The sequence below is a fragment of the Montipora foliosa genome, chromosome 2 (genome assembly GCF_036669935.1).
Source record: "Montipora foliosa isolate CH-2021 chromosome 2, ASM3666993v2, whole genome shotgun sequence".
In the NCBI taxonomy this organism is placed as follows: domain Eukaryota; kingdom Metazoa; phylum Cnidaria; class Anthozoa; order Scleractinia; family Acroporidae; genus Montipora; species Montipora foliosa.
Window position 1 is genome coordinate 7207874 of NC_090870.1, and position 17500 is coordinate 7225373.

Sequence of the window (17500 nt, forward strand, 5' to 3'; positions counted from 1 at the left end):
CTACCTAGCTTTTTTTATCATAGTTTTACCATAGTTTCCTTTATGGTGTTTCACTACTTTAATTTACCTTTTTTTTTCTGGTATTACAATGGTATCGCCTTTTTGTAGCAACAGAAAAGCGAACATCTCACATCTGCGTTCGCCGGCGTCCCATTTCATCATCATGCATATTAATCAAACTCATCAAAGACTGATTTTTCCAAAATGCCATGAGATAGCCCCCCTTTACATAGAATTAGTTAGGAAGATACAAAAAAGACGCTAAAGATTTGGAGAAGACCCAGGATAAAAAGAGAAAATGTACTTCATGTGGTAAATAAAGAATTGTCTTGACAAGGCTTGTGTAACTTGGCAGTTGATTAAACCCCTAGAGCGGTTTCCAATTCAATCACGACGGTAAAGCCCTGGGCCCGGGTGTTCAAAAGCCGATTAACGCTAATCCCCGATTTAAAATTAACCAAGGAGTTTATTTCTCTACTCCCAAAAGCTGGTCAACGCTGATATTCGACCAAACTTTACATTAGGAGAAGTCAATCTTGAAAAACAAACGTAAGGAAAACAAAGTTTCACCGAAAAGTTGAAAACATGAAACAAAAGTTTACGCTAATCCTGGATTAAGTTAATCGGCTTTCGAACAACCGGGCCCTGGCTAAACGAGGCAATAAATAGAGCTCGCGCATGTTTCTACGATGTTTCCCGCCACCCGAGGAAACATTATGAATTCACTCGGAAACATTTTGTTGCGCGCAACGATGTGTCCTCGTTTGGCCACTTCAGGCAACATCGTTACCTATCAACGGCTGTTCGCTGCGAAGCCCGCGTAAAATTCAAAATGGCGTCCGACAGTGAACTTCCTAGTGTCAGTCAAGAAAACACCACTAAATGTATAAAAAGCAAAAATTACGAAAGGAATTGGAAGGACGAGGAAGTGGAGGCACTCGTTAACGTATCAAGCAGTGATTACATGGACCGAGACAAGAAGGAACTCGCTTATTTGAAAATAGACGTGGGGAAGAGTATAAGCAGAAGGGGAAGGGTCTACCGTATCAATTCGTGAGAGAAGCTGTTCTGGAGGAAAAAAAAATTCTGGTCAAGGAACAAATGAGATTTTGTTGACTTTTTGTTGCTTGTGCGTTGAGCCACCACAGAAACATTACGGGCCACCTTGTTACCTCGTTAAGCCAGGACCTAAATCCTCGATTGTTTCGCTTTTGCACTGTTACGCTTGGTGATTGGCTCAGTGTTTAAATCTCGCGCCACGTTTTCGGCCAATGAAGTGCAAACGCAACATAATCGTTTTCCCGCGCTTGTTGTATTTTATTTGCTTTGTGATTGGCTGATCTGACTTGACTGTCTGCCTCTGATGTGATTGGGCAAAGTATTCGTATTCTTGTTTTTTTGTCAATGATTTGTCTATGTTGCGCTCAGCTAAAAACCGCTGAATAAATCAACCACATTCACATTGTGTGACCGATTTCTGACAACAGTTCAACAGAACTAAAGCGAAGACATTCCCACTCACCGACAATTTCTTCTTTGAGCATCGTTATTTCTGACAACAATTCACCACGGGAGACTTTGCCTTTCTTATCCAAGATAGCTATTGCTTTATCTGTCAAAAATTAAATGAGTTTCACATTAACGATCGGATATTGCAACAGACCTGACGGCATAAATTTTTGTTGACAAGAGAAGGATGAAATATTAACAAAAAGCGTCTTCAGTTTTTCGAGAATTTCCTGAAATTCTAGACCTAATTTTCAAATTGATGGTGTTTAAACGTGAATAATACACTAGCACGGATTGGATCTAAATAACCTGAAGACTTTTTCTTATTTTATTTTTCAGGACTCAGTTGTTCAAAAGTGGATAACTCTTTGCACCGGATAAATCACTATCCGGCGGATAAACACCAGCAAAATCACTTGAGTTATCCAATGGATAGCGCTATCCACCCTTCGAACATCTGAGGCCGGGAGAGTAAAAGGTTAAGTCTGTTTACGAGCCAAGTGGCCCATCAGAGCCGGAGCTTATCTCCGTTCCTGTGGCATGAAGCGACTAGGAGTATTTTTTACTCCCCCCTGGATGGGATGCCAGTCCATTGCAGGGTTACCCGCAGCATTTCGCCGGTACCTATTTATACACCTGGGTGGAGACAGGCACCGTGGGAGTAAAGTGTCTCGCCCAAGAACACAACACAATGTCCCCAGCCATGAACCGAACCCGGACCACTTGATCCGGATTCGAGCACACTAACCACGAGGCCACCGCGTCTCCCGCCGGGAGAGTAACTGAGGTAGTCAATAGGTGTTAATAGGTAATCGTTGAGGATTTTTCGAAATGTCCTACATTACGACCGAACGCTGAGCCGCTTTACGCAGTATTGACGGATTTTTTAAAAGCTCATTCGTAAACTATGTGGTTCTGAGACGGGAATAATATCCCACAGTTTTGAATCATTTAAGTAGCCTGGTGAGTTTTACTGTTATATTTTGCTTCAAGGAAATTTCAAATTCCTTTTTCTTTTTCATAACAATGGAGAACCTTTCAAAGAGATCGGCAAGTAGATCACTGGAGTTAAAAGTTTGCCATCCAAGGCAAGACCAATATTCATTCCGCTTTGAAAAGCAAAACCGACGCGCACTCGCCACCTTTAACTACCCTTTAGCTACCGCTTTCAGATTTCCGCTACTCTCTTCTTGTAAAGGTGGTGGTAAATTAGAGTCTGTGTACAGATTTTCTATTGATCGCGAGCCTTTCAAAGAAATAGAGGCAGCCTCAATTGAAGCTCTTCTCTTTGAACGTTCTTTTGAAACACTTTTGAGTCCAAAGGATAGCAAATTGTTCCATTTTACCCCTTCGCTCGTAGAGGTTGCTTTCTTGAAGGAGAGAACCCAGCAGTCTATACACAGATCTCCATTCGCTTGAGCGTTTTTCGTTGTTAGCGGCATCCATCGCCTACGATGTGCGACAGATTGAATCTGCGCCAGGGGTAAAGTGACTGTGCCAAGAGAATCATCGCGGTCAGTCACTGTGAAGATCAGAGGTGCTGGCTTGGTAACTGTACTGGAAAGACAAGAAGGAAAGACAATAGAGGATTTTCATTAAGCATGACAACGGTAACATCGACGAATACGTCACTCCAAAATATAACTAAGCGCTATCGTAATTATCTCGCCATTATCCCAACTTGTTCACATTGCTCAATACAGGCGAGCTATCCTGTAACTGGGTACATGTAGGAACGGTTGAAAAGTTAACCTAGAAAATGAGCGGATCGTTGTTGTATATTCACGTTGCCTCGAAAACCTGAAATTTGTTGCCTCTAGGTTGTTGTTTTGAGGAACAGGGCAAGGAAATGCACTGAAATTCGTGCTGCACGTGCAACACGGTTATTTTCCCTTTTTGATCAATCTTATTCTTGCTTTGTGACGTTGTCGTTGCCTTAAAATGCCTCATAATATCATTGGTTACCAGAGAAAAAAATAATCGTGCCGCACGTGCAAAGCGTATTTTAGCGCATATATTGCACGACGTGAACGAGATCGAAAAATCGCGAAGGACTTACGATGGTGCAAAATTATATTTTGAGCTGACGTTTCGTCGAATTCTTTGGACTTGCGCACAAGGGCAACTGGAGGCGTACGAGGAGAAAAGGAAGAATTCGGACGTAAGGAGCAAACGTACAAAGAGAGCGAAAACCTTCCCGGAGTTCCCACTTACCGTTCCCTTCAAGGGAGCGAGGATGGTTTAGCAGTTATCAACCGTGCCTCCCACCTCTGTGACCCGGGTTCAACTCTGGCCACAGGTCGTATGTTTCAGGCGATCTCAATTTGACTCCCAGGGTTTTTCTCCAGGTACTCCGGTTTTACTCCCTCATCAAAATCGACTCTCAGTCAATTACATCAGGCTGCGGGCGAATACCCTCGATAGGAATAACCGGCTCTGGTATCCTTCCCTTTCATTGAATTAAATGAATAGAGTTGGTATTATAAGAGGTTTCGTGGAAAAGGAGCTGCAATCCAGTCTCTGCTGAGCTTTAGATTAATGCAAGTGAATGGGGGAAATTAAGACCTTACATGACAATGGTGGGGAGGCTTTTGTATTAGTGAGCTGAGAAAAGAGACACAAAAACACTAAAAAGAAGAGCTAAGACCTACGCACACATAAAGGAGATCAGCCCCCAGAAACTAGAATCAAGTGTAGCTATGATCGTCACAGTTATGAACGCAATTTTTAGAAACTCCGAAGAGAAGCCTGAAATTTTCAGGACTTCAACGGGGTTTGGACCCGTGACCTCACGATGCCGGTGCGACGCTCTTAACCAACTGAGCTACGAAGCCACTAATGTTGGAAGCTTGCCATTTGTGGGTTCAAATGTTTCCGAGATGAATGAACCAATGAACGAAATGATATATGAAATGAATCATATATTGAACTGCGGATCATATGAAGTCAAGTGAAGCTATGATCCTCGCAGTTATGGACGTAATTTTTTGCAATCAAGCCAACTGCGTAAATTCACGCTGACAAATGGCGCGCCCACGCTCGAAACGTTGGTTCACAAATCTTTTTCACGTATAACCGGTGGTTGATTCAGTTGCCTTTGCCAGTTTGTAATAAGCCAGTAGAGGATGTTGGCTTTCCTTTCGTTCATGCTCACTCCTATTTCCGTCCATTCGACAGTCAAATTGACATGACCTCTATCTGTCATGTGAATGAGAATCAGTCAGTTGCGACCCCGGAAATGGCGAACTTCCTACGACTTATATAAAGACGTGCTACTAGCAACGTTATCGAGTTGTGACGAGCAATAGCGTCAGTTACACAAATAATAAATTATAATAGAAATTTTGATGACCATTGCAACAACTTTTGCAGATAGAGTTGGTATTATAAGAGGTTTCGTGGAAAAGGAGCTGCAATACAGTCTCTGCTGAGCTTTAAATTAATGCAAGTGATTAATGCAAGTGATCGCCGGGTTAGTAAATTATGAATGGATTTCTCACTCGCTTTGCCTTTTTCGGGTACAAGACCATGTAAACATGTTGTCAAAACCCATAATCATCATCATTATCGTTTTCGTTTTCGTTTTCGTCATCGTCCATAATAGCTCCATCGTGAATGTATGGATTATTATTGTCTTATAAAGCCATGTTTTATGACTCACTTCATGCACTGACTGTAAGTTCGACTCTCATTAAAGGGAAATTATTTACGTAAATCAAGACAGCCTTGGAAAGCAAGGAAAGCGAGTTGTGAAGGTATGATAAAAAGCAGTAGTGTTTCAAATAGGAATGCAATGTTTAATCAATCATCATTTTTCTCGTCTCTGTTTTCCGAATAATGAAGTCATACACCAGATGATACTTTTGGCATTGCGCTCATTTACGTACTGTTCAAATGATTGCACAGAATATTAGTTAGAACGTTTGATTGACAACTGTAATCACGTGTCTCTTTCTCTATCTCTTTTTTTGAAATCGGAAGTAGTGTCGCATCAGTTTAAGCAACAGACAAGTTATTTTTTTCATCCGTCGTAGTTTGCTGAAAAAACAAAACCCAATTTTTTTTTTCTTTGGCCCGTCTTAAAAGAACGGAGGCGACAAGGTTAAAGATCTATGTGACTGGCCTTACGCACATTACGCAAGGGGTTGCATTTCAAACGATGTTTATTCACAGACAGGTTCTGACATACAAATCCCAGTTGTACGTGCTAAACTTCGGACTTCTTTAGTCTGAGCTCCTTGTTCTTAGAGACGTGTTTTTGAACTCCTTGTTCTGAGTTTGAGATAACAATCTTGTGACAAAACATACATGAACTAAATACGCGACCAAGTAATGTGAAAACTTGAAGCAACAAGTGAATTATCCGTAAAAGGTTTACAAAATGTTCCTGCAATATTGCTTACCGTTTTGGCGGCACAATAACCTACGGTTTACGTTCAAAAACCAGATTTCTACATAACGAAGCTCAAACATACCGAGAACTTGAAACAGAGTACCAAAAATGACGAGAAGCTACAATACAAAAGCGCGGCTCCTATACAATTTTCCGCTGACAGCACAGGCTGCAGTCGCATATCTACTCCCTCTTTTGGTTGAAAAGAGGCGCATTGGTAATGAATATTTTTTCAATTTCGTTACGACAGAATGAGACCTCCTTCACAGATATGGTTCCGTCCGTTGTCCGTGTGCTGTAGTGTGTCAGTTGTTCTCCTCAGTTTGAGATCCGATTTGCCTGTCATTGTGGAAGCTTCATTCAACGATGTAAGTGTACCATGAACATAAGAGGTTTACCGAGTTGGCTTCATAGCCTTCCTTCAGTAACGGCATCGTTGTGCTGTTAAAATACGGTCATTGTATTTCACATATGGTAAATGTCGGAGTTCCAGGAAACTTGAGCATGCGCTGATCAAATGCCTGAAAATAGGATATCAGTACCTCTGGATACGTCACCAGAGCGTCGTACCATGACGATGCACCCGACATTTTGACACGAAGACAGCTTAACCGGCACTGCGGTCCCAAACTAGGTTTCATATTCCTGTCTCTCCTTCAAAAAGCAGTGAAAGGGAGAATTGCTGGCCCCTAGACCATATTTGACAGTTTCCTTCCCTACGCCCAGGTTTTTTCCTCGTCTGACGTATAGTAAGATATTGTCCAATATATATTACACAGTGTAGTCATCCCTAAGATTTTACTTTAGGACCTCGGGGATCACTGAGCCGCTGATTCTTGTGAGGTACATACATACATAATAGGATCTTTTAATATTTACAGGTTGGAATCTCAACAAAGCGGGCTTACGCACGTGAGCTGTTTGCTCATCAAGAGTTGGGGATCTTCGAGAAATCAATCAAGGCCAAAGTTAACCCAAGTGGAGTTGTGATGGTCAAGTTAACTCCAATATGTGATTCCCCGGAAATAAGTGCGAAGAAAACGAGCAAAAAAAAGAAAGAAAAAGCAGAAGAATCGAAAAAGACTGAAAAAGCTAAGGGCGAAAAGACTATGGAGGAATCAAACAAGAAGAAAAAGAAGGGCAAAATGACTGAGAAAGAATCCGGTGAGAAATTTGAGAAGAAGGCTCAAGAAAAATCAAAGAAGCCGAAAAAAAAGGAAGGAGAAGAGACTAAAGAAGAGTCGCAGAAAAAGGAGAAAGAGAGAAAAAAGAGTGAAAAAGAGCCGAAAAAGTCGGAGAAGAAGGAGGGCGAAAAGGCCAAAGAAGAATCGAAGAAGTCAAAAAAAGAGAAGGGCGTAAAGGCCAAAAAGGAGTCGAAGAAGGAGAAAAATGAGAGTAAAGAAAACAAAGAAGAATTGGAGAAGAAGAGCGAAAAGGCCAAAGAGGAATCGAAAGAGAAAAATAAAAAGAAAGGCGAAGAAACTGTAGAAAAATCCGTGAAGAAAACGGTAAAAAAGGAGGGCGAAAAGACAGAAGAAGAATCGAAGAAGACCGCGAAAAGAAATAGCGAAGAGACTGATTCAGAAGAAAAACCCGGCAAGAAGAAAGTTGAAAAGACTGGGAAAGAACATAAAAATTTTTCCGAAAAAGTTAATGAAAGAGACGAACGAAAGCGTTGTCACTGTTGTGTGAGGCCAGTCGCTCGTAACTAGGATCGAACGTGCCTCACTTTGAGTTTTCGTTTTCTCGGACTTTTGGGGCCCGTTTCTCGAAAGTCCCGAAACTTTACGGGCCATTTTCGGGTGTCACAATTCCCTCTGTATCTCAAGAAAGGAGAGGATTTAAGTCGTCAAACTTCACAGTCAGTTTGCTTTTTGTTGTTTTCAAAACATGTCAAAACATCGGCTTTCCAAAACAAGCGGTTGGCAATTTCACAGATGGCTTTTCGGACACGAAAAGTTTTCGGGACTTTCGAGAAACGGGTCCCTGTCACTTAAACTGATTCGTGCTCTCCTTGTTTTGTTTTGTTTTTTGATGTTTTTTTTTCTTGCACAATATTTGTAAGAGGATTGACTAGGAACAAGAGTTCGTCGCCCAACTGTAAGATTTACCCAAATTGGCCTAGTCGGCCTCACCAGCCTCAGAAAAGTGTCTATTTTTAATTAAACCTAAAACCAATCCACGAAACCGGCTAACGCCTCAAGCAACAAAAAAGTCATGTATGTAGGCAAAGGAATTAAGCAAGGTCTTGCAAGACAAAGATAATTAGCTTTCTAAACAGATTATGCTTCCATGCAGTGGAATTCTGGCTAACATTATTTTTGGATGAAACTCCGATCCTTTACGCAGTTACGCAGTCGGCTTCCTGGGAGAGTACTCTCTAGAGAGTAAAGGAACTTCCGACGTTGAATAACGTGTACCTTTACCTTTACCTATCTCGGCATTATCTCATAGAGCGTTGTGTAGGCCCTCTTTTAATGTTTAATGCTGCAAAACTTCCCCTTGAGAAAATTAAAAATCCTTTGATTTTGCATTGGAAGTCATTTCCTTATCCTTTAGCTCTTATAAAATGTTTAAAATATTAGAGAAGTTATTTCCTAATTATGAGAGAAATTAGTCTTACTTCGTGAGAATCCTTTTTTTACATATATGGGTTATTGGCCAAGCGTAAGGTCAAGATAGCTGGATATTGGCCAAGTTCACGCAACAAAAGAGCGAGGCCAATATCCAGCCATCTTTACCTCACGCTTAGTCAATAAAGGATTTATTATATGGGTTAAACACCAGAAAAATGATCTTTCATCTTGCGGGACCAAGCGAGAAATCCCGAGTGGGCAGTATAGCTCTCCAACTTGCCCGCTCGGATAGCCAATCACAGCGCGGGATTTGGTTCATCTTGCCCGGTCACGGAGCTAGTCATATAATAAAAACAGATATTGCTAAATTTCCTGTTTTTAGGCGAAGTTTCAGCCTGTCCACGGGAATCCTGTCAGAAGCAAAATCTTATCTCTGCGCGAAAAAGAGTTGATCGGAAAAGCGGCTTCGATGATCATGACCGATCCTTGTTCTGGACATAAACAGAGGACGAACCGTCCCGAATTCTAGACCCGTCCCAAAGCCTTGTCTCGAGGTAAAAAGTGCTTCGAAATTGCACAATCCATACCAACGAGCGCGTACTCGTACTTCGCGCCAGTGAGTGAAGGCTGTTTTTTTCTAAGAGCGCAGGCTCAAACAGGCAGAGATAATAGTGCTAACAGGACTGGTATAAGGGACGCGCGAGCCCGAATCCCGGGCATAGTCGTCATGTTGCGACGCTGAAGCATGCGACGTTTTTGAGCCGCGGACGGCAACCGGAAGTGAGCTGTTTTCCATTTTAACTTGTCTGTTCACTACCACCTTTATATTAGGGAGCTCTAGCACGCGCGTTTTTGACACGCTTTCGGCAACCGGAAGGGAACATTTCGCGTGGCAGACAGTGGTGTCTCCCAGATTTTTATACTGATCATCTCTAATGGAGAAAAGATACGTAGCAATGTAAATGTAGCCATGTGAAGACGGGTTAAAAGTGGAAACAGCTCACTTCCGGTTGCCGTCCGTGTCTTGAAACCGCGGGTGCTTAAGCTCCCTAATATTGTTACAGTGCAACCCGCCTTACCGTGGCCACCCAACAAATTTTCCCGTTCCCTGGGAGCGTCGGTCTTGGTCTGCGCATGCGCAAATGAACTAAACCCTTCACGAGTCCCTTCACGACACCCTTCACACATTCTCGTTCCCAGAGCTGCGATCCTCTTGGCCAGCGCCTCGGATCGAGAGCTCTGGAGCTCTGGCCGGTTCCAATCCGTTCTCGCCACTGATTGGTCAGATGGGAACACAATAAAAATGATAACCGGAAGAAATCGGAAGAGAATGGCCGAAGGGATTCTATTTTCTGTTTGCCGTACTTGCAACAGATATATTATTAGTAACAACCATCCTTTGGATTTATTTGGTAAAAAGACAATTAGGGAAGGAATCGTACGGGATTGAGAAGAGTTTTCTGGTTTGAAAATTTCTGTCGACGATGGTTTATTACCATCGCGAATATGTAGATCTTGCTACGTTACGGTCACAACATTTCAGGAGTTTATAAAGACGGTAGTTCATTCGAAAGCTCAGCACGAGTCGGTTATCCGATGTAAAAGAAGGAAGTCTGTGCAACAGAGCCCGTCCTTCACCAGGTGTGGGACGCGAGAAAAAAAGGAGCAAGGTCAGCTGGTTTTGTTACGCAGGATTTTTGACTAAGCTCGATCGATTCATGTGTTTACGGTGTAATTATTGTTCATGTGTTTAACAACGCAAAGCCTTGACTCCTTTTGAATATGTCTGTGGTGAGGAAGAAAAGATTAAGCCAACAGCTAAGCCGGTTATCGCGTACTTTTTTGTTACATTCTCTTATTGCAATAATGAAATTTGTAAGTATATTTTCTTTGTGTAATATCGTATTAAAGTTGGAACTTGATTCCTTCCATGTCCAGTTTGCATTAGTTATAAGAAAATCATACAACTAAGGTTGATACAAAAGGCTTCAGTTGAGAGCAACCCCTGATGAAAAGGGACTACAGCCCCTGATGAAAAATGGGGATAAAGGGGGGAGGGGGGCTATCCAAAAAATGGATAAATTCCTGTCAAGTTCAATCTCAAGTGATCTTGACAACCTGCATCTTCTGGATAGTTTCTTATCCAGAGGAGAGCTTGAAGGATTCTCCTGCTGGTACACAGCTACTGAAAAACAACTTTTGGGTTCTCATTCTCAGAGGACCCCGTTACATGCTAAATTATTGTCTCCATGTTACATTGATTGCATATAGTGTCACAGTTAACAGGAAAATTTGGTTTCATCACATATTTTGATAAAGGTGGAATTACCACCATGAATGATTTGGAAAGCTGACGTTCCGAGTGTTAGCCCATCGTCAGAGTGAATGTGTAGTCAGCTAAAAAGAGATCAACATAATTCAGACTGTCTCTGTTTGCACCATAAAAGAGAAGCCCCACATGCATTTTGGACTATTTTGCCAGATGCACCCAACAGGCAAAGGCTTGGTTGAATCTGCTTCAATGGCTATTGCTTAATAGAAAACTGCCTTCCCAAAGTGCTTCTCTTGAGATAAAGCAACCAATCAAAAAGTTATATTTTGTTGTGTTATTTAAGCAGTAGAGGACGTTGTCCATGTTTACATAGCTTCATCTAAATGCCAAGAGCAGTTGAGAGAATTCTTGACAGTTAAGCAAACCCGAGACACAGTCGAGGGTTTGCATAACATACACACCCATATTTCCAACCAGCCAATCAAAAGGTGCATCTGACAACACATAACCAATCAAAATTCATGTGATGTCATAGCTGTGTTTACATACTCTCATCTAAACACAGCTATTGACCGATATTAATGGAGTGCGTTTACTATCCTAATTATTTTATAATTTAGAATGTGCAATGATATTCACACGCAAAATACAGTGTGCCTGTTATTGGCAATAATAATAAAATTATGATAACTCTTAGAACAACAAAGTTAGTCATTTATCTTATTACTTTCAATAATTTGCTCAAACCAACAAACTGAAGATGAAGACCATGAATAATAATTTATTTGTGATCAATCATTGTTAAAATTCACATTAAAAATATTAATGGTATTTTGCATCATTTGTTAACTGAATAAAACAGTGAATATACCAAACAACTGTCAACAATGATGAATAGTGGAGCAAAACCTCAGCAGATTTTGAAAAATTGTGATGGAAGACATGGTTTTTGGAGATGCAATTAAGGCAGTTACCCTTAAGGATATCAATGACCAGTGCAAGAAGCTGTGCAAAAAGAGTGATATAGTTCCTCAGTTTTCCTAGTGCCAAGATGTAAGAACAAGGTGTCCAATGATATATATTTTCTAAAAATATGTAAACACATTAATATTTATGTGAAATTCAGGCAACTTAAATGACTTCATCCTGCATGTAGTTACATTTTGATCAAGATTTGTCCCCCAACATCATTATTTTTCATCAGTAGGTTTAAAATACAAAGGAAATTATTGGGAATCAAACAATAATTATTTAGGTTGGATTCATTTTAACTGAAATTTAACTTTGAAGTTCAACAGTTACAGAGTAAATTAACTACTGGGTGCAAATATACAGATTTGATCCAGTCAGTCAGGGAGCAGGGGTTGCACAGTGGTAAGAGCACTCGCCTCCCACCAATGTGGTCTGGATTCAATTCCCAAACTCAGCGTCATATGTGGGTTGAGTTTGTTGGTTCTCTTCTATATTGCGAAAGGTTTTTCTCTGGGTACTCCGGTTTTACCACATCCACAAAAAACATATTTGATTTGAGTTAATTTCATTAGTTTCCCATAATTAGTTCTGTAGTGCTAAATCCATTGACACTTAAATAAAGTAGTGTTCATTATGATTATTACAAGTTGATAAAAAAAGTATACATAATTCCTAGGCAAAAGACAAAATTGATAACATTAGGACCATTAGGCAGGCCTTTAGCTGCAAAACGTAAGAAAATAATTTATTACCAGTATATGTGATCATTTATTTTTAGTAATAAATGCTAATTTCAAGGTTGTTTACTTACGCATTATAATATTATTGTCTCTACTTCAATGGAGCTTAGAACATTTCACATGCGAAGTATTATCACTCGGATGTATTTAACACGTACAGCATTTAATTCAGTGCAACTTGATCCCTGTCGTCAGCTCCTGTCAACCGAACCCTCTTTTAAAATTCAGTCCTCCCTCTCTCATCTTAAAAATTTGATCGTGTATTTGAGGTATTTAACGGCGAAATGACAAGCACAGATAGCTTCAAACCCTCGTACTTCTTTCCTTTCAATGTGATGTCGCTTAAATCTAGAATTTCCATTCCATGATTCAACGCCTCGTGTAAGAGACTTGGCTTGGTCCGCCATTTTGAAAAAAAATCGAGACTGCGCAGAACGATCGGAAGTCCGTGAATCGCGGACTGTTAAATTGGAACCGGCCAGAGCTAACACAGCGGTCAAATGAGTGCGCATGTGCGTGGTTTAAGCACTTCCGGTCCTCCTTCCGGTCTCTTTCCGGAACACACTACGGAACGAACTGTGCGTGAGATTGCTGGGAATCTTTTTTTGGTGGATGAATCATTACCTAAATGACTTACCATGTATGATACCATGTATGACTGAAGACCTTTGCGGTAGTAAACGCAAAAAAGGGGATCCAGTTTGAGTAAAACTGCTTGCTTATTTTCATTGTGGTAAGGTGAGTAAAAAGTAAACAAAGGCATTACCCCGTAAACTATTTCTGTTTCCTCGGCTCCAACTACGATTTACGTTTATTTTACTTTATTCGGTTTTGGGAAAGACGAGCTACAATTCGATGTGGGCTAACGATCATTTTAGCACGATATTTAAGGCAATTTCAGGTAGATCTTTAACCACTGAAAGCTCACTTCGTGGAAAACGTGATTACATGTGGTGAAATTAAGAAATTATATGATCGAGAAGGAAACAAATGTTAAAGTGCTTTTCGAATTCATTAACCAGTACACATGATTTTAGTGTCTTCAGTTCATCACGTGCCAAGCCAGAATATATTGTGCAAAGATTTAAACATCTTAAGAGCCATAATAAATTTAACGTGTTGGAATAGCAAACTCAAACTCAGCCTATTAATATATATACCTGTAAAGCGGAAATTAAGAAGGCAAACAGAAGAAATGGTGTACTGTTTAGTCCAAGGATTAATTTATAAATTAGGTCTCCTGAAATCTCAAACCCTGACTGAAGGAAATTGACCTTGTTTCATTCCAGACAAAATCCCTACTCACCCCAAGTGGGCTCAATGTGAGGGCTAATGTGGCAGGAGGTCTAAAAAAGCCATAACCTGTTAAAAAAAAAAAATAGTTTCAGGCCAAGCTATCATTCCAAGACAGATGGATGAGTTCAAATCAAAAACCCTCTGTGGAAAGGTTGGATATTGTCAGGAAAAAATGGAAATAGTTGAATTGATTGAGGAGTATTTCACTAGTCACTAACAACATGGCACACTTCAAGAACATATTAACTGCTTGGGATGATGCACTTAAACTAAATTAACTGCTTTCTCGTGTCTTTTGGTTTCAGAGTGTGGAAGTTGTTCCATGTTGCTGGTTTTAATTTGTGACATTCCAGTCTTTGAAATCTTATCTGTATTAGCTGGCACAATTCCTCCCTTGCATGCCTGCTGTCTTCCCTTGATTATCACTGTTACTAGGCTGTGTCCTTTGGTTTTGTCATCAGGTATTGGAATGGCATGTGGTGTGCATACAAAATGTCCAGATGACTTGAAGCCATTTGTGTGGCTTATGAGAGTTTAAGATCTATTGTTGTTCTTATGGTATACATGTAAATGTTATAAAAGTCATCCAGTAGACTGATAATCAGTACTTTTGCTAAAGTTAGAGAAAAATACATGGGAATATTCAATGATTAGAAGAGACAAATGGTATTGCGTCTACTAGTTTATGAGCGATTACATATCTGAATTGCTTCTTTGACTTTCATTTGCATCATTTGTTTACAGTTTGCTTGGATTTTTTTGTATAGCGGTCTGTTGTACACACACAGGGGCATAGTTCAAACCAGATCTTAAGGTTCCATGGATATCTAGGAAAGCACTCAGCTCCTTTTAAAAACTGCATGTACTAATGTGTGCTAGTGTAGTAAAATGGTCTTCAGTACCAAATATTCAGTTTATACCTGTTCATGTTGTACTACCTAAAAGTAAGTATGTGTGTAAAAGAGTACAATTTCTCTCTGTTGTTGCAATTCTGTGTGATTTTTCTGGTTGGGACATCCATCGACTCGTGTCAGAGTGTATGCAGAGTACCTACTGCTTTGGTGAATGAAATTAGTATTTAAATGCAGGTAAATGTTTGCTCTCCCTCCCTCCCCGCCCCCTCCTTATCTCTCTCTCTCTCTCTTTCTCTGAAAAAAAATAAAAATCATTGGTGATATATTACATAGAACCATAATATATTGAGAGAGACTTAAAATTATTTGAGCTTTAACTTTTAAGACAAGAACGACACAGATGTTGTGTGAGAAAAGAACCTATTTGGTACCACCCACCGTTTTCCTCTTCTTGGGTCTTTTATATATCCTAAGAGGGGAATATTTTACCCTGACTGAAGGAAATGCATGTGGGGCTTCTCTTTTATGGTGCAAACAGAGACAGTCTGAATTATGTTGATCTCTTTTTAGCTGACTACACATTCACTCTGACGATGGGCTAACACTCGGAACGTCAGCTTTCCAAATCATTCATGGTGGTAATTCCACCTTTATCAAAATATGTGATGAAACCAAATTTTCCTGTTAACTGTGACACTATATGCAATCAATGTAACATGGAGACAATAATTTAGCATGTAACGGGGTCCTCTGAGAATGAGAACCCAAAAGTTGTTTTTCAGTAGCTGTGTACCAGCAGGAGAATCCTTCAAGCTCTCCTCTGGATAAGAAACTATCCAGAAGATGCAGATTGTCAAGATCACTTGAGATTGAACTTGACAGGAATTTATCCATTTTTTGGATAGCCCCCCTCCCCCCTTTATCCCCATTTTTCATCAGGGGCTGTAGTCCCTTTTCATCAGGGGTTGCTCTCAACTGAAGCCTTTTGTATCAACCTTAGTTGTATGATTTTCTTATAACTAATGCAAACTGGACATGGAAGGAATCAAGTTCCAACTTTAATACGATATTACACAAAGAAAATATACTTACAAATTTCATTATTGCAATAAGAGAATGTAACAAAAAAGTACGCGATAACCGGCTTAGCTGTTGGCTTAATCTTTTCTTCCTCACCACAGACATATTCAAAAGGAGTCAAGGCTTTGCGTTGTTAAACACATGAACAATAATTACACCGTAAACACATGAATCGATCGAGCTTAGTCAAAAATCCTGCGTAACAAAACCAGCTGACCTTGCTCCTTTTTTTCTCGCGTCCCACACCTGGTGAAGGACGGGCTCTGTTGCACAGACTTCCTTCTTTTACATCGGATAACCGACTCGTGCTGAGCTTTCGAATGAACTACCGTCTTTATAAACTCCTGAAATGTTGTGACCGTAACGTAGCAAGATCTACATATTCGCGATGGTAATAAACCATCGTCGACAGAAATTTTCAAACCAGAAAACTCTTCTCAATCCCGTACGATTCCTTCCCTAATTGTCTTTTTACCAAATAAATCCAAAGGATGGTTGTTACTAATAATATATCTGTTGCAAGTACGGCAAACAGAAAATAGAATCCCTTCGGCCATTCTCTTCCGATTTCTTCCGGTTATCATTTTTATTGTGTTCCCATCTGACCAATCAGTGGCGAGAACGGATTGGAACCGGCCAGAGCTCCAGAGCTCTCGATCCGAGGCGCTGGCCAAGAGGATCGCAGCTCTGGGAACGAGAATCTAAGGTCTTCCTTTCACATGACGCACACACGACTTGTTGCGTGACTCGTGACGTTTTTTTACTAGATCACCACGAAATGGCGGATCGTTTCTTGAAAGTACTCCTTTCTCTTTTTCTCTTGAATCTTTCTGGATTATTTGAAAATTATTTGGTTTTTGGTTTGGATAATGGCTTAGCACTTACACCACCAAGTAAGTTGTCTTTTATGGCTTATAATATCACCACTATCAACTTTTTTCTTTGCACTTCTCAACACCTCTCCAAAAAAGGAACCAGCAATTCTCATGTCTTTTTACAGTGGGATGGATGGACTGGGAAAGGTTCAGGTGTAATATTGATTGCAAAAAAGATCCAGACAATTGCATAAGGTGAGTTTATACTGAATATTTTGTATCCGGTCAGTGTAAAACGCAGACTGCAGACTGCAGACCGGGGGTAAAATGCAGACTGAGGTTATAATTTAACTGTTGAAAAAGCCCAAACCCATTAGAAATGCTAACAGTTAAGCTTAAATATTGTTTTAGGCCTAATTAGGCCTAAGGTTAGCATTTCTAAGGGGTTTGGGCTTTTTCAACAATTACGTAACGTTGATAACCTCAGTCTGCAGCCTGCGTTTTACACTGACCGATTTTGTATCCGTGTTTTGGTGACCGCACTTTTACCTTTCGGGTCCCTCGAGAGTGGGTTTTGGGGGAGTGGGGTGGAGGGGAGCTACGAGGACAAATTGGATACAGAATACCTTGTGACTTTTGCCTTTTCATGGGCGACCTCGTTTAGGAAGATGCATACAACAATACACGCTATTCACACGCAAGATAATTGATCAGGTATTCTAGAATTGAGGGCTACATACAGTAGAATATTACAATTTAATAATACAATATAATTATTGTTGTAAATTTTTCCTACCTATTAAATGAATAAAATAGGCTGGGTCCTTGAATTTTTGTGACTGTGCCCATAAGCTGTGCCCATAATGGTATGGCACAGGCTAAAGCTCGTTGACAGTGGCCATATGCAGGTTCCATGTGCCTCCTATCTTAGGTCATGCTGAGGTAAAGGCAAAGTGACGTGCAAGCCTACTAAGGGCCATACGGCTGGAGCTT

The 17500-nt window shown here is 40.5% G+C and overlaps 2 protein-coding genes across 3 annotated transcripts in view; both read left to right on the top strand.

Moving 5' to 3' along the window:
• Positions 1–7668, top strand: part of LOC137992280 (alpha-N-acetylgalactosaminidase-like) — a 25038-nt gene extending 17370 nt beyond the window's left edge. The window contains exon 14 of one of the 2 annotated variants that reach the window (XM_068837529.1): positions 6784–7668. In XM_068837529.1, the coding sequence (XP_068693630.1) occupies positions 6784–7614 (831 nt within the window). In that variant the 3' untranslated portion in view covers positions 7615–7668. Of the gene's footprint in view, positions 339–6783 lie in introns of those variants that run through there. The other variant, XM_068837527.1, reaches the window with a different exon arrangement.
• An 8758-nt stretch (positions 7669–16426) lies between these two features.
• The window catches only part of LOC137992281 (alpha-N-acetylgalactosaminidase-like), a 15808-nt gene continuing 14734 nt past the window's right edge, over positions 16427–17500 (top strand). Inside the window, exons 1-2 of the mRNA XM_068837530.1 lie at positions 16427–16585; positions 16693–16762. Coding sequence (XP_068693631.1) covers positions 16471–16585; positions 16693–16762 — 185 coding nt within the window. The 5' untranslated portion in view covers positions 16427–16470. The remainder of the gene's footprint in view (positions 16586–16692; positions 16763–17500) is intronic.